General features: G+C 37.9%; 1 protein-coding gene across 1 annotated transcript in view; it reads right to left on the minus strand.

Annotated features, from left to right (window-relative positions):
* The window catches only part of TTI1 (TELO2 interacting protein 1), a 53,347-nt gene that overhangs the window by 23,895 nt on the left and 11,442 nt on the right, over positions 1-18,010 (minus strand). Inside the window, exons 2-7 of the mRNA XM_074292707.1 lie at positions 10,909-13,302; positions 7,505-7,711; positions 5,461-5,609; positions 4,505-4,645; positions 1,629-1,833; positions 1,233-1,320 (exon numbers count right to left, since the gene is read on the minus strand). Coding sequence (XP_074148808.1) covers positions 1,233-1,320; positions 1,629-1,833; positions 4,505-4,645; positions 5,461-5,609; positions 7,505-7,711; positions 10,909-13,216 — 3,098 coding nt within the window. The 5' untranslated portion in view covers positions 13,217-13,302. The remainder of the gene's footprint in view (positions 1-1,232; positions 1,321-1,628; positions 1,834-4,504; positions 4,646-5,460; positions 5,610-7,504; positions 7,712-10,908; positions 13,303-18,010) is intronic.

Below are 18,010 nucleotides of genomic sequence, written 5' to 3' on the forward strand. Positions count from 1 at the left end.
AATAACAAAATGTAAAAAATCAACTTGTCTGATGGGTCTAAATGTGTGTGCTGTGAGGTGATAGGGAAGAAGAATTGGGGAGGAGGCAGGAAAAAGCTTTAACTCTTAAATATAAAAAGTTGACAAAATAACATAGTAGGAATCATTCATTAAGATGTTGATCTGATTTCAAATTAGAGCACAATTAGCTTCAGGGTCTCTATTTATGGGAGGTTTCCTTTCATTCTTAGAGAAATCCTTACCAAGTGAAGATGTCTAAAGAAAAGTTAGTTTTTTAGAGAGTTCCTATTCCTGGGAATACAAGATTGATGCTGGGCATGGGGGAAATGAGAAGAAAAGGGATGGGGATAAAAATCTGGGAAAACAAGAGAGAAAAATCACCAAGTAGAATTAGTCAATTAAAAAAGATACTTCTTCCAGCTAGTTTCCTATTACCCACCAATCAGAACCTGGTCCTTCTGGGTACTTGGCCAGCTCTTTCTTTTGCTGCTATGTATGTTGCCCAAGAAGAAACAGTAAGAGGAGTTTTTTCACTGCTTTTCACAATACTTCTAGCTGTGTTCTTTGTGTCAGGTTAGAGGTGAAGTGCAAGGTCAGACATGCCCCACAGAGGCAGAGGCCAGGCAGACCTGGATTTCTCAAGGACCTAGTAGCCTGCCAAATAAAGGCAGTTCTGAAGTGAAGGCTGCCATTGGCTTTAAAAACCAACCAACCAACCTGTAAAAGGGAGACCCAAGTGCATTTCAAGTAGGCTGTGAGTCCAGATAATTGCTCTGATCATGATTTTACCTCATGAAAAAAATGAAGACTGGAATAACAAAACATTTCTTCCTTCTAAGCCAAAAATCAGGATGGAAAATTCGTCCAATGAGCATGATTCAAATTCATGGAACTTGGAACCACATTCACTGTTCCCCAGCTACAATGCTTTGAATAAGACTCTCAGCCTTAATTTCCTCAAATAGAAAATGGAAAGGTTGGATCAGATTAGATTTCTAACTCTAAAATCTTTTGACTTCCTTGAAAAGAGTATCTACAGAGAGAAATGTTACAAGGGAAAAAAAATGAAACTTAACCCTACAAATAGCAGAGTTAAACAAATATACCTTAACTTGGCAAGAAGGAAAAGAAGGGAGAGATTATTTTAATTCTATTTGTTATTACTGAGGCATCAATAATTTAACACAAATAGAAACATATGTATGTAAAGGCATATGTCAGAGTAGTGTTACCTCCTGGCAGCCTCTTGCAATTTCATGGGCTGTTTAGCACTCAAGTAAATCAAGCAGGCATCTGCCACTTTATTCAGGTCACCCCCACCTGCCAAGAGAAAACAAAGAAGACATTGGTCTTCAGGATTCATTCTGGACAAGTAGTAACCAAGTGCTGTCTGATGCAATAGGAACAGTGAGAAAAGATGCTCTCTATTCTTTCCTCTTTCCCCAAAGTAATTGAAAAATGAGGCCAAAGCAAGCAACTGAAGGTTAGTTAAATGAAGGGAGATAGCAAAGAGGAGATGAGAGGAATTACACAGAGCAGGAAAGGATGTAAGTGAGAGCACAAAAATGGGGTTGAGGAGGTGTCCATTTTTTAAAAAATATATACTGGTTGGTTGGGTGGATACATACCAAGATCTAGTTTCTTGCAAAGCAAACCCAGACCCTGCAACACAGCCAGTTGTAATTTGAAGGCAAGTGTATGGGAGTAGATAGGTCCAGCCCTGGCACTGACAGGAGCCTGGGTGACCAAGGAGCCAGCCAGCTTCGGCAAGATGTCTTTGGAAAACCGATTCCGAAGGAAATCACCACATTTGTTCCCCAAGGTGCATAAAACCTGTAGAAAAAACCGCCAAGTCCCATCTAAACCCTAGTGTTTACTGAAGTATATGTTTAATAGTGTTCATAAATGTTTCTTAAGAAGATAACCAAAGGATACTTAGCAATTAAATTTGATATATTTCTTTGCCTCATGAAATAGAATTATTATTAATTCCTGGACTATGTTCTGTACTTCTAACAGCTATGAATTTAGAGGGCTCTGCTCCCAGAGTATGGCTGTATCTGTAAATATATATTATATAGAGAATAGTTCAAAGAGTTAGTTGTTTAATTCCTTGATTTGCATATTTCTTTTTGCTAGTAATTTTGGTCTGGATTTTTGATTTTTTGGTGTGATGTATTTCCAGTAAGGAAAATCCTTCTACCAGTGAATTTTAAATTAGTCTTAGAGAACTGTTTAAATTACTGAGAAGTAAAGTGACTTGATTGGAGTCATATTGCCAGTAAATATTAGAGGTGAATCTTGAACTCAGATCTGCTGACTGAGGCCAGCTCTCTACCCACTACACTGCATTGCCTCTTAGGTATAATGATAATGTTGATAATATCAACAATTCACTTTTTAAATAACACCTTAATACTTGTCATTGGCAATTTTACAGAGGAGGAAACAAAGGAACAGAGAGATTAAAGGTCTTGTCTTGGGTCACACAGGTAGCAATTACAAAAGCTGGCACCCAAACCCAAACCCAGACTCTCTTGACTTCAGGAATACATCTCTTTCCAATGTACTACACACTGCCCCCATCAAGAATAAAAGGAACCTTGAAGCAATTCAAATTTATTGGTTCTCAATAGCATCTCTTGGAGGGAGAGGGGGATAGGACAGGTAATCTCTACTTCCAGAAATAAGAATTAAAACACTGAGGTACAGTGAAGTGGGCCATTTGACCAAAATTAATTAGTTATATCAAAGTCACAGCAAAAGCTGTACAGAGTCATATTTTCTCATGCCCAATCGACTGCTCATTTCTCTTCAAATATTTTGATAACAGAATTCCAGACATGAGGAGGAGTGGGAAGTGGGAAAAAGAAAGAGGGAGAGAGGAGAGAGAGAAAGGAAAGGAATGCCTGGGTTTGAGCCTTACTCTCATGTGAACAAGGTGTGACTTTGGGCCAATTATTTCTCTTTGTGTCTTAGTTCCTTCATCCATCAAATGGAGAGGATAATTTTTGCCTCCCCTGCTTCACAGAACTGTTGGGGAAGAAGCCCAACATGCTCCACCAACATGAGCTTTAATCATGATTATTACTCTTCCCTTCATGGCATGCAGTTTATTTGCATATCTCCTTTTAACCTCTCTAGCAGAACATACAGACATATACTGGTCTAGTGAAGGATTGAATACAAAAGATATAATATTAAGCTCTCTTGATTAATGATGAACACACAGAATGGCTACTTGGGATAGCAGTGTCATTAACATATGAGGGAAGGGAGATGAAACAGTATCAGATATGCAACCCAAAGTCACATGTGTCTCTGTTTTCCTGAAAGGCAGTGCCGTGTAATGGTTAGAGTACAAGTCCTGCATCCAGGAAGTATTTTATCATGGGATGTACATAGAGGCTGTGACCTAAGACTTCACTAAACCAATGAAATCACAGATTCAGTCCTCTATTCCTTAGCCTATTCCCTTTTTTTTCTATTGTGTTCTCCTTTTCCAAGTATGCTCTTAAAAATATGGGTAGTTTCATAAAGAAAAAAATAATCTCTGAACCACATCACTTGCAATATATTTTGAAGTCCTAGCTTTCAGAATAATGGTTATTTTTTAAAATTACATTTGCATTTTGTCTTAGTTAAGTAGATGCTGTAGACAATGTTCAAATACTTCTGCTAAGCAGCTGGGGCACAGGGGTCAGGAGACTAGGGGAATTCCAACAAAACCTTGGATACTTCCCAGTTGTATGAACTGGGCAAGTCATATACCTTCTGTTTGCCTCAGTTTCCTCAACTATAGTATGATAACAACAAGACCTGCCTCTCAGTATTGTTCAGAGGATCAAGGGAAATAATAATTGTAAAGTACTTAGAACAGTGCCTGAAGTACAACAGTAGGTATTTAATAAATATTTATTGCCTTCCTTCCTTTAACTTCAACCAAGAGCAAAGAAATCCAGGAAGTTTCCTAAAGAAATAATACCACCACCCACCTTATACTTCTCTACACATTTAACTTCTGAAAGCTCTTTCACATTTATTTCATTTGTTCCAATAATCACTCCATGAAACAGTGAGATAAGGAAGAATTATTCTCACTTGACAACTGAACAAAACAGGTGCCTAAGTAGCTTAAGTGACTCACTTCAGATCACATGGGGAGTGAATGGCAGACAAGGTTTTTTCCCTTCCGGGATGATGCTCTTTCCGCTGGATACTGTGTCAAACACAAGGCCCCTCATACTGCATGTGGCCCACCATATTCATGAATGTGATCCGAATCAGATGAAATGTGATTGAGAAATATTTAACAAAACAAAAAATACAAGAGAACATAAAGTTAATTTGTGCAGGCACAAATTAGGTATGTTTTGGTGGTCCTTGTTTTGGTTTGAGTTTGACCCAAGTAGAGATCATGCTGCTCAGATATCTGAGGCTTAGCTAACTCTCCCTCTCTCAGTAACATCTCAGAGCTAGTGTGGGGAGGAGGCCAATACCATACCTTAAAGGCTCTGAGAACGACCAGAGGATCATCATTAGTAAGTCGATGTACAAGCGGCAGCCAGGCTCGATGCACCATGGGAAGTAGCTGATTCTCATGGGACTGAAGAACAGTCACACACAGTTCCAACACATCCAGAACCTGAGCAAACAAGATGAGAATGAGTTACAACAAAAAGTTTGAAGATGAAGAATGGTGAACAACAAAATTCAATTTTAATGATTCTGAGAGGGCTGGGGTGAGGGTGGTTTCTTCTCTTTTTTTTTTTTTTAAAGTGCATGAGAGAGCACATTGTACTACTTTTCAGTCTATATTTGAGATAAATTTAGTTGATGGCTGTCAAAGACATGTTTTCATTTATATCTAGTCATTTTATCTGAAGGAGCATAGAATTGTTGTACACTGGCAAAGGGAGACCGAGAGACTCATCAGAATAATGGGTACAACAGCAGGGGGAAAAATGGCATAGCTATTGTAAGCATGCTCATTTTAAACCCTTTGTATAAAGGATATTGTCTGTAGGAGCTAGGCTTGGGGGATGGGAGTAAGAACACAGTAACTACTGGAGTCTCTCATAAAAAGAAAAAGGAAAACAGAGATAAGTAAGGACTGTTGGCAGGCATGAAAGAATGACTACTTTTAAAAATTTGAGAATACTAGGAAAAATAAATGTTTTTTGAAGTCTATTACTTTCTCCTATGAATTCTTTGAACTTCATACAACTTTGTTGCTTCTCAATTCAGGGGGGATCAGCTCTTTTCTAGTAATTGAACTGGCATGAATGGACATAATACCATCATCTCATAGATAAATTCCTCCAGGGCCTTCTCTTGGCCACTACACATGGACCTGAAGATAAGGGAGGCTGCTCTCTTATCAAAGCAGTCATTCTCAACAAGGCCAACCCTCTTTACATCCTGCAGTCTATAAATACAAAGTAGACAAGGCACACTGACCTTCAGGCGTGTCTTCAGATCTTTATCAGACAGCAAGTGAATGCACCTCTCCATCACATTCTTGGCTATTTGGGTCTGCACTGGCAGTGAGGCTTCCACATCTGGACAGACATCATTCATCTCTGCCTCAGGAGGGAGTGTTTGTTCCTCTGGAAAACAGGGCACAACTGGTAGCTGTGGAGAGTTGTGTATAAACAACCAGGGGAAGGGTTCTCTGAAACCAAATTCAAGATCACTTTCCAAGATGGTAGTCTTTTCTCCACTTTTAGTCCATTAATTAGTGCAGTTAAAAACTGATTAAAATCTTTTAACATTTCTGTACATGTTTCCTCTGTTGTTAAAACAGGTAAACTTAATGGTGCCTACATATGTTCTTTGTGATTGCTATGAAAAGTTGGAGACGAGAAACTAAATAATGATGATTATGGTAATATCTGACATTTATATAATGCTTTTAAAATGTGCAAAGTGCTTTATATATATATTATTTCATTTGAGGTGAAAACTTTGTATTCTATTTTATAGATGAAGAACCTAAAATTTTGAGTAATTTAGCAATTTTCCCATAGTAATAGCACACAGAATAAATGTCAGAGACAGAATGTGAATTGATGTCCTAACTCCAAGTTTGGCACCCTACAGCTGCACAGTTTATATTCCATTAAACCCTTTTAAATGGGCAAAGTATTCTGCACATATGGTTTTATTTGATCTTCTAGGATAAGATACAGAGCAGAAGAGACTAGAAATTACAGTCTAATCTTATTTTTCAGACCAAGAAACTGGTTTTCTCAGAGATTCAGCAGTTTGCTCAAGGTAATCTCAGTACAGAAATTCAGAGTTAAGATTTGAACTCAGGTCTTTTAATTTCAAAATAACTTTCAAAACACTAATGTGAGACAGATAGTATAGATATCATTTCTATTTGACAGAGGAGAAAACAGAATCTCAGAATTTAAGTGACTTGTCTAAAGTCCCAGAAACAGTGAAAGGCAATCTGTACAATAAGTTGGGTCTGACTCCTTATCTGGTTATTCTGCCTACTACATTAAAGATGGCAAATGTGTCTATTCACAGTTTAGATTTCTCACAGAAAAGTACTTTAAATACTACATAGGTATGTGGTATAAAAAACCCCCTACCCCTATGATTGGATGCACATAATCAATATTTTATACAATGACTGCCAGAGTATGTGACAAATGAACTGTGAGGATTGCAAGTTTTTTTCCAAGAAGATTCTCTGTTTAAATTCACCGATCAAAACAGCTTGATGGAGAGCTCTTGGTTTTTCTTCCTGGAAGGCTTTATTTATATAACCTATTCCTACCCAACATCTTTTCATTTCAATTGATTCACATCAATTGATTCATAACAATGGATTGCCTAAAAGGTAGTTATTTCAGTAAGGTAGGGCAAATCATAACTATGAGATATCAAGCTATCTTTCCCAGTGAAAATACCACTGGGGGTAGGAGGTATTCAGGAAAAGGATAAGGAGGACAGAGCCTAAGTAACAAATCTGAGAAAAAATAACTTAATAGATTTCCAATAAGGAAACTTTGCTTTTGGAGGAAATCATGACTGAATTCTGAAAAATCACTATTTGGGTCCCAAATACTATGTTATGCTTTACTACTATTCAAAGAGAATTTTTTGTAGTTAGCTTTAATGAGTTAATATGTTCTGCTATCCCAGAATTACTGGATTTGATTCACCCAAGAGTTACAGTTCAGAGATTATCAGAACATATTTTGCTCAGTTTCCAGAACAAATAATTTGAGACTCATTCAATTTTAAATGATGTTGAGACAACTCAGTTATTTATTTATTTGTTTATTTATTTTTTGACATTTCAAACTTGAAGTTCTTCTAAGTTACTAATCCTTCAGATCTGTCTGAAGATCTGAACTGAAGTCAGAGGGAAGGAGTGCAGGGCAGGAGTGAACAACGGTAAAAATAGGCTAGTGTTAAGCTACTCTGAATTCCTTTTCCCTTTATTTTTTGGAACACAAAACAGAAGTCTCTTTTAAAAAAAAATTACCTTCTTTATCAGAATCAGAGACATTTCCATCTGCAACATCCTTATTTCTGAGGTAGTCCAACAAAAACCGTTCTATTTCTTCAGGAGAGGTAGTAAATGTAAAGCCCTTCCCAAGAGTTGCTGAGCCTTGGTGTAAACCATATTTTTCCTTCCTGAAATCCTGCTCCTGGAGCTGTTTGTCATCTTTGGCTTCTGGGAACCAGCGGGCTAGAAAGAAAGTATCTGTGATATTTAGCAACATCATCTACCAAAGAGGGTGGCATATAAGAGACATACATGGGCCCTGAACACAGTATACTTGCGTCATTACTAAACAGGTAGTGAGCAGGGTAGATTCTAAAGACATAAATATTCAAGGATTTGTTCTTATCAAATGCTTTCCCCTTTCAGATAGCTTACATTTCAGTAGAATATTTTGGCTTTCTATCTCCAGTGACTAGCATATTGTTTGACATATAGTAAGTGCTTAATAAATGCTTGAAGTGAATTAGTCATATGCTTTTCTAATTGAGACTTTCCCCTTTTAAAATGTTGTTTTCAATTGCTCTTTCTGATCATGCCATCCATTTAGAGATGACAGGCATTTAGAGATGACATTAGAGATAATACAGGCTTTTACATTTAACCTGTGAAAATCTGATTTTTTATTATTATTGGGTACTAGCCTTCATTTTTATTGATCCATCAAGTAGAAAACCTCAGTGAGGTATTAAAACCTGCGTTTCAGTTTCCTTACTAAGGGCACTGAAGTAGATGGCCTTTAAGGCCTATTCCATCTCTCAAATTCTATGATCCTAGTCCTTAAGGCTGTGGTCCTCAAACTTTTTAAATAGGGGGCCAGTTCACTGTCCCTCAGACTGTTGGAGGGCCGGACTATAGTAAAAACAAAACTTCACATTCTTGTCTCTGCCCTTCAGCCCAATTTGCCATAACCCTGCGAGCCGCATAAATGTCCTCAGCAGGCCACATCTGGCCTGCGGGCCGTAGTTTGAGAACCCCTGCTTTAAGGCCTACTTATCCCCCTTTATAATGAGGAAAGGACCATATATTGAGCCCGGGTTAGACCAGGCACAACAATAATTTTAATCCATTCCTGATACTAAATACACATACATGCAGAAAGGCCAGGAGATTACAATGAAGAACTAGTTCATTCTAATCAAACTCATAAGAGACTGATTTCTGAATGAAAATATATTTTGCTTGTGTACACTGGTAGGTCTATCTGGCAAGAGAATTGGTCATCTGTACAATGCATTCCCTTTTAATTCCTATGTACATTAAGGGAAACAACTTATTCGGTCATCAAAAGGCTTCTTGGTGAACACAGGATGTTGCATATTCTTAGAGATATTACCATCAAAATAGTATAGTTGAATATATTTCTTCACTTAGGGATATCTCTGTTGAAAGAAGTAGTACCATCTAAAATCTTCTTTAAATCCTCTACTAATGTTTTAAAAGATCCTCTATGAGAATAATTGCTATTTCCTCTTTGTGCATGAAACTGGCAGCTCTATAAGGGCTGGGGCAGTATTGTATTTAATATTTGCAAAATATGGATGACCTATCAAATTAAGATTTTACAAAGTACCTTTTTTTGCATATTATCTAATTGCATCTCATTTGATTTTCACAACAGTCTGTGATGCAGCATATTATTATGCCCAGTGGAAAAAATTGAAGCCTAGAAATGGTAAATGACTATCAAATGGCAAACCTAAATCCAGTTCCTCTGATCCCAAACAGTGCTGCTTTCACTATCCATGCTTAATACATTTTTGTTGAAGTTAAAACAATCATAGGACATGTTAGATTTAACTTGCTAATTTACTGATCTTGACAGCTTTATCAGCATTGCCTCATTATACTTCTTAATTCAAAACAGCTATGGTCTGAGCAGCTTTAGAACTTTTGCTTAACATCTTGCTGCTTCCCCTCCATGATCCAACATATTTGCCTTTTCTAGGTTGTTTCAGAATCAATCTTAACTCCTACTCATACTATTTCTTATTTTGGCTACAAAACATCAGGGCTTTTATTAGGAGAAAGAAAAAGATGTAGTTTTCCTATTTCGGAGGTATAATCAAAAACTCATGGTTTAAAACCAGGGGTCTAATTCTAGCTCTTACATCAACAAACTATGAGACTTGGGAAAAGTTACTTACCATCAATGAACCTCAGCAAAATTGGAATACATTATCTCTATGATTCTGTGAGAGACAAGAGAAGTATAGACTTGCTGTCACCAACCTGTTCTTTAAATATGTTCAAGTCACTTCAGGGTAGCCAGGTAATGGCTTAGAGTTGGAAAGACTCATCTTCCTGAGTTCAAATCTGATCTCAGACCCTTACTAGCTATGTGACCATGAGCAAATCACTGAACCCTGTTTGCCTGAGTTTCCTCACCTGTAAAATGAGCAGGAGAAGGAAATGGCAAATCACTCCAGGATCTTTGTCAAGAAAACCCCAAATAGGGTCCCAGAGTCAGACGTGACTGATCAACAATGATAAAGCCACTTCTTATCTGTGGGTCTGGTTTGCTTCTTTGCAAATTGAACTAAAAGACCTCTAGGGTCCTTTTCATCTCTAATAGAATATGGATTTGCAATACCCTAATTTTATTTGTCTTTTTGAAGCAAGAAAAAACAAAAGATCTGGAATGAGTCGTTCACACTGTTTAGGGATCTGGCAACTGAGGGTGAATTATGGTCCCACATGATGCTCTTTAATCTTATATCTGATATACCTCTCTGGGATGATGTAGAGGGAGCTATCACCATTGTCAGAACTTTGGTTCAAGCTGCTGAATAAACTGTGAATCTTTTCTCAAATCAGTGAAATTCTCTGGGCCTCAGTTTTTTTAAATTGTAAAATGAAGAGTTTTGATTGGATGTTCCTGAAGATTTCCTTCAACTCCAAATCTAGGACCTATGATGAAGCTTGACTTGTTACCATTGCCCAACACATATTCCCCGGAACAGGACTAAAGTCCCTTCTGGTTCTAACATTCTCAGGTCTGTTTCTAATGGTTAAAATGAGATTTCTGAATTATCCATGATACATTATTCAATTATCCATGTTACTTCTATTACACTATTAGCATTGACATAGTCAATTTTCCATTATCACTAAATAAAAGATAGTATTTATATATCACTTTTAAGGTTTGCAAAGAACATTTTACACATGTTAATTCATTTGATCATTAGAAATTCAAAATAACAACATAAATATGAGTTAGCATGGGCTGCTATTTTACAGATTTTGATATAATTCTATTCAAATTATGTTCTTTAAATCAAAACTACAAACACTAAAATTCTGGCAAAATATAGTTAGGCTATTATATAACTATAGCACTCCTTCCCTGAATTATGTACCAGAAAAGATTTCTACTTTACCTAAGGCTGCCAATACTGTGTGCAGAACACTGAGGAATGAAGTAGCTCTCTCATCATGAAACTGATCCAGGCTGAATAGTACATCTTGAATCACATCATCTACCAAAGGAAGCAAAGTAGCATCTGAGTTCTGGAACATAATTTCCAAGACTATTGGGGTATGAGGGAACAGTGCCATCTGATGCAGATTTAAGGAAATCTCATTCACTAAATAGTCAGCATTATGATTGATCAGGTCCCTGGGACAGTCATAGGCACAGGCATGACAAATGTCAATCATGGTGCTGGTAGCCACCTGACTAATAAGCAGAGTTTTGTCTCCAGCTTTTTCAAGCACTGGATAAAGAGCTGACATTAAAAGCACACGGAATTCTATTCCTAGTGCATGCGCAAAGCATCCAATCCCTTCTAACTGGATGCATATTTGCCAGATGTTGCTATTCATAGAACAGACAGTAAGATTAAGCTCTGAAGATGATGGAAGTGGTGCAAGATGGCAGGTGTGAACACCAGATGTGATGGCCTGAAGGTCTGAATGCTTCATTGTTAACTCTTCGCTATTTCCTTCAGCTTCCTTAGAAGTGACCAAATACCAGTTTTTCTGGCTTATATATTCCTCAAGGATGGATGTTATGATCTCCTTTAGTTCTTCTGTGCTTGCTCTGCTATGAGTTTCATGAAGAACCTCCACGTCTATGCCTGAAGCCCCTGCAATTAGCTCATTAAGGATCATGGCAGCCTGCTTTCTGTAAATGACAGACTCATTGTACAGCTCCATGAAGTGATCTACAAGAAGATAGAGATCTCCATAATAGCCAAGCATCTGACATATCTGCCTCAAAAGTAGGAAAATGCGCTCATCTGTGAAGAACCTAAAGTATTTCCTCTGGCTTTTGCTCTTGTAGAAGGGTGGCTCTGACAATGAACTCGAGGATTCAGCCAATCCATCAGGGACCTGGCGTCGCTCTTCAACAATTTTCACATCAGTCACATCTAATTCTAGCACTTGGATGAGTGCTTTGGACAGGCGATGTAAGTGGGCCACAGAGTGGAGAACAAAATTAACTTTGGGGCCCAAGAGTTTCAGGTAACCAAGTAATAAAATGAGAGTAGAGTATTTGCCTTGATCATCCTGTGAGCTCATCAGGCGGGGAAGGGCTGTAGCAAGGGAGTGCAGATTTTCTGACAGGATGTCAGTGAGTACCCTACTCTCAACAACTATCTTTTGATCTGCAAAATTCTTCAGAACATTATTGCATCTATTTTGGACATCGAGATTCTCATCATTTACCAAACCCACCAAAACTTTCAACAGGTGGCCAACAGACTTCAATAAGGATTGTCTACACTTCAAAAGAAGATCCTGGACAAGTTCTATCAATTCCATCCTTGCCTTCCAGTGTGGATGAACTGAAACAAATTCAACTATTTTTTCAATAAGGGCAGCCAACTTATCGCCAGTATTTTTAACCCAATTTGCATCTCTATGGACCATAAGTTCTGCTACCTTGTGTTCAACTGAAAATTTCTCTTTGTCTTTTGGAATTCTTGCTAACTGTTCATCAGCCATAATGAAACCAATTGTCTTATAAAAGATCTTTAAAGCAGAGATGATGATGACATGACCTTGTTTAAAGTCTCCAGTGATAATCCTGGTCAATGTAGTTGAGATCCCAGGCAAAAAAGAAGCAAACAAATCCCCAAGTTTTTTGGTCTCAATGTCATTTAACAATTTGGGATGGTCTTGGCAATCACACTGTAATAGAAGAACCTGTAAACACTTTAAGGCAGAAGTTTTAATTTGCTTGGATTTTTCCTTTTCCACTAGAGTTAACAATAAAGATATGGCAAATCCTAAGTGGGGAAGAGTGCAAGGTTGGTACAAACTGAGGATTATGTCCCCATAGGCTGAATGCATTAATGTATGGAGTCCTTGGACCACAGCCAATTTTAATTCTTCTGAAACAGGTGCAGGTTGTTGGGAATTGGGAAAAGACAGACAAAGGCAGAGCTCTGAAAAAAGTTCTTGAAGGAGGTCCTGTTTCTTTATACATGTAGTAGAAAGGACAAATGTGATGCATTCTACTACACTCTGGACCAGGCTTTCTCTTTTTGTGCCTGGAGTTTTGAGGGTAAATCTCAAGGGAAAGAGGATATATTCTTGAAGGTCTTGAAGAGCAGAATCACTTACAACATGCAGTTTTGACTGAAGGCTCTCCACATTCTCCACTGTCTGTGTCTTTGTGAGCTGAACACAAATTGGACGCAAAATGCCAAATGCTTCCTGAGGAGAATCAAAAACTGCCATTGTTCAGAAGTCCTCTTCTTGAGAAAACTTCCTGTAGTCCAAAACAAGGAAATTCTTCTCAGTGAAATAAACTCAAGTCCTCTTGTCTAAAAGGATAAAGGAGGTGTTATTATGAAGTGATGAAATTGGTTTTAAAACAAAATATATTAAAACATAAAGGATTATGGAGTTGCTAGGGATCTCCTCAAAGGCATCTATCTAGTTCAACTCCAACTCAAAGCATGAATATATCTAAAATACTAGTGACAAAGCTTCCACTGAAGACCTCCAGTGATTGGGAACATCTTAACTTCTAAGCCAGGTGTTCATTTTATGGACAGGTCTTACTGTGAAGAAATTATTCCCTATATTGAGCTGAAAGTTATTTCCATGTAATGTCTTCTGCTTTCCTGTGGTCAGCCTAATATATCTTTCATAGGAAAGCCCTTCAGATACTTGACCAGAACTATCATGTCTCTCCAATTCCACCCTCCCCAAATCCCCCAGAATCAAATAAGGTTCCAACTTAACAAACAACTGCTTAGTACCCACTATATGCAAGACCTTTTAAGTCACACTGAAAATATGACGAAACAACATAATCCTTGAGTTCAAGAAGTTTACAATCCAAAGTGAGGATTCTTGTAAGAGCCCTTTAAATGGGCGGCCACAGTGCATCGGGAGATTGAGTCCTGGAAGTAATTTCTGTGGATATTAGGACTGCCCTTGGGTGGAATCTTGGCCACATTGAGATAACTTCGTAATGGGTGACTCTCTCGCTGATTGGCTGTGTGTGTGACCTCACAGGCCCTTTATAAGCCCACTGCAGGCAGCAGTCTCTCTCTTTAACCTGGCGCTCTTTACCCTGGCTCCCTAGCTGGGATGGCCAAGCCAAGATGGATAGCCATAAGAGGTAAGGAGTTTGGTAGTGAACACGTGGGTCTTCTGACCAGGTGTTCACTCGGGAACCAACAAGTCAGGGCATTATGTGAGTAGGTATAATAAAGGCTTTTAAGATTACACGTGGCTGTTCTTGAGTGTGCTACCGGTTATTAAGCTATAGATTCAAGAGATCATGGCCAGAGACCTTTGAAGGCCTCAGAGGAAGCGAGCCGGGTAGAGTTCACACTGCAAAGGTCAGTGGTCAAAGGTACTCTGTTGGGCCTAGGACAGACTATTAATTATAACTGCCAGGAGGGCACGTTACAAATGGCGCCCAATGTGGGGCGCCAAATGCTGGAACTCTATCTTCCCAAATATCAGCCGGAGTCAGGATCACTAAACATCTTTATTCTAGATCTTTACCGTCCCCTCCAAAGCTAGGTCACGAGTGCGAGTGAGCGTGAGTTCCACAACCCAAGTTTTCTCCTACTCCTCCCACACAAGTCACTTCCCCCTCTTTGTCTCATCAATCAAGTCAGCACAGAACAGCTGGGGAGGGTCAACCTTCAAACAAGTTAATAGGGAACTATCCAATTGGCATTTAGTCTCACCTGCTTCATTATCCAAGTGCATTGCTCAGTTCAAGCCCTTTACGTCTTTCATAGGAAAGCCCTTCAGATACTTGACCAGAACTATCATGTCTCTCCAATTCCACCCTCCCCAAATCCCCCAGAATCAAATAAGGTTCCAACTTAACAAACAACTGCTTAGTACTCATTATATGCAAGATCTCTTAAGTCACACTGAAAATATGAAGAAACAACATAATCTTTGAGTTCAAGAAGTTTACAATCCAAAGTGAGGATTCTAAGAGAGGGAATAAAACATAAATTTCACACATGGAAAAACAAAAATAACTATAAAGAAGACACCAAGACAAAGAGCTATAAGAATCATGAGGATGTTGAAATCCCTTTTAGTGGCAGAAATGGGAAAAGAAGGGGAAAGAATCAGGAAAAGTAGTAGATGTCTTAGGAAGGATATTTCGTTAGTTTTGTAAGGGAAAGATTAGAAACAAAATACTGACATCAGGGAGAGCAGTTAGAGATTATTATAATATTGTAGAGAAGGCATAATAAGAGCCTAAGTTCAGTTCAATTTAAAAAGCATTGATTAATATCTACTGTGTGTCTGACTCTATACTGGACATTAGAGATACAAAAACAAAAACAGTTCCTGACTGCAAGGAATTAAACATCTACACAGAGAAGTCAATAAAAATAAATGCAAATTAACTACAAAGTAATTTTTTGAGGAAGAGTATTAACCACTGGGAGGATCAGTAAAAAGTATGTCTGATTTGACACTTGAGTTGAGCTTTAAAGGGAACTGGGAATTCTGAGAAGTATCAGAGAAATCTGTTCCAGATATGGGGGACTCTTCTCTCTCCCTTCTATTCCTTATATATGTGTAGTTGCCAAATTTTATTTTTGCCTTCACTTACCTTTCAACAGTTTCTTTTCTCCACTCATGTAGGCATACTAGTTCAGGCTTTTTATCACCTCTCATCAAGAGTATGTCTATAGCCTGCTACTAAGACTCTTTTCTTCAATTTCTCCCTTTCCAATTCATTCTACACACAAATCTGATAAGGATTCTAAAATTGAGTGACTACAAGGATGGTCATAGAGAAATAGGAACATTAAGGGAAAAGGTGGATTTTGTGAGTTTCACATGTATTCAGAAAGAAATATCTGGCAGGCAGCTAGCAAGGTGAGATTAGTACTGAGAGGTGGATATATAGGTCTGAGAGACCTATCTGCAAAGCGATGACAACTGAATTAATTGGAACTTGGGAGATCACTGAGAGAGTGTAGAGAAAGCAGACAAAGAATAGAGTTCTGGAATATATCCAGGCATAGTCTGGGTAGAATATTAAGGATAATCCAAAAAAGAATACTGAGAAGGAAGGGTTCAACCAGTAAGAAGAGGATCAGGAGAGAGCTGTGTCAAGAAAATCCATGGAGGAAAAAGATTTCAGGAAGAGAGCAATGGTCAAGTGTGTCAGTGTAAACAAAAATGGATACTAGAGATGTCTCTAAATCAGTCAACTTGGAGAGGACATACACATGCTCCAATGTTGTTACCACTGCTCAAAACATTTCTGGATTTCCTCTTTTGGAAATACCTTTCACAAAAGAAGAAAAGTAGCCTTTATAAAGTGACTAAAATCATACCTTTCTTTTGACCAAAAATGGAATAATTCAACTGGTCAAAAAACTATACACAAGCATTTGGGGGTACAGCACTATGTTAGGGGTAAAAAAATCTATTATCAAGTAAGAGAACAGACATAATTCACAAAAATACACGATATCACATAGAAGTACATTAGAAAGCTATAAAATCATGTGATGTGATGTGAGGTTCAGGGAGGAAGTTTATCAGATGACTCATGGAAAGCTTTCTAGAGAGGTGATATATGAACTATACTTTAAAGGACAGATAATAATGCAGCAAAGGAAGAAGGGAAGAGATTCCGAGTATAGGGGAACAATACTTTAAACTAGAGGTGTCAAACCTGTGGCCCACAGGACTGCATGAGCTTACAAAACTACCAGTGGGTCTAAACCAGATTAAAATGTAATTGGGAAATGTTTAATAAAATAAAAATACAAAACAACATAATGTTAATTTGTGGATTTTAAGTCAACGTGCAGCCCTTAAGGATCCATTTCTATTTGCATTTGACACTGTTGCTCTAAAGAAAGGAATATTCATCTGTCATACACAGGTTCAAATTATTTTTGGTTATTGCCATAAGTCAAATCCATCCTTAAAAAAGAATGGATTTATTTGCCCCATTTTCAAAAGATTCAAAAGACTGTGCTTTAGGCTAGTATGTTTCACTCTATTCAGAAAGATGTAAACAAAACTAATAGGAAAAACAGGTTTACAGAGCCCCACTTACCACCTGCTAAATACATTTATATTGCTGGTGTATCACTTGTGGTTAGGATTATTTGGTGATTAGGAGGTTGTAAATTTGGATTCTTTGATTCCTTACTGATCTGGCTCCAAATATTCACTGAAACTGAGATGACAACTATAAAAGGGTCTTGAAAAAAACTAATGTTTTTAAGAATGACTCCTGATGGCTCAAGGTAAATGTTTTGAGTTGGGGTTCTGGTCGGGTCTCAAGGGCAGGATGAAGGCCAGGAAGTCTCCCAGCTGTGATAGGTTCTTTGAAAGAGTCACAATACTAAGGCTATTCAAAGGAACAAAGCAATTCTTGCTTGAAAACATATGCTGAAATTTAATTCAGCATATCATGGTCATAAGTTCTCCAGGAAGCTAACAAGGCAGAAAGGACTCTGGCTGAGACTATCATGAGCTATCATGATAAAAGAATAACTTTTCTAACTCATTATCATCTTCCCTTTGGCATGGCACAAGATGGGACTCAAGTAAGTGATCTATAACACCCTAAGAGCCATATTTTATAATATGTAGAGCTGCAAAGTAAGTTTCATTGAATACTGCAATTGAGACATCATAAAATCTGACAGAATTTACAAAGGGCCTTGAATGTTTTACACAGTGGAATTCGAGGTACAGAGAGGCAAAGTGAGATAATCTAGGTTACCCAGGGAATTAATGACAAAGCAAGAACCTGAACCCAGGATTCTTATCTTCTCTTTCAATCCCCTAGAACTAGAGAACTCTGCTTACATCTTAGGGATCTGTTGTGAACTCTTTCTTCACTCAATCTTGTATCAAATATTTTTTCTCCTTAAGAAGTCTGATTTTAGGGATCTATTCTGATTCATATCATATTAATTTAATTTCCAAATGTCTGTGGCAAAATGTGGAACTTTATTACATATTCTTAATTGCTAAATGTTTGCATTTAGTTGCAACTCCTTTGGAATA

Source organism: Sminthopsis crassicaudata, chromosome 2 (assembly GCF_048593235.1).
Source record: "Sminthopsis crassicaudata isolate SCR6 chromosome 2, ASM4859323v1, whole genome shotgun sequence".
Taxonomy (NCBI): domain Eukaryota; kingdom Metazoa; phylum Chordata; class Mammalia; order Dasyuromorphia; family Dasyuridae; genus Sminthopsis; species Sminthopsis crassicaudata.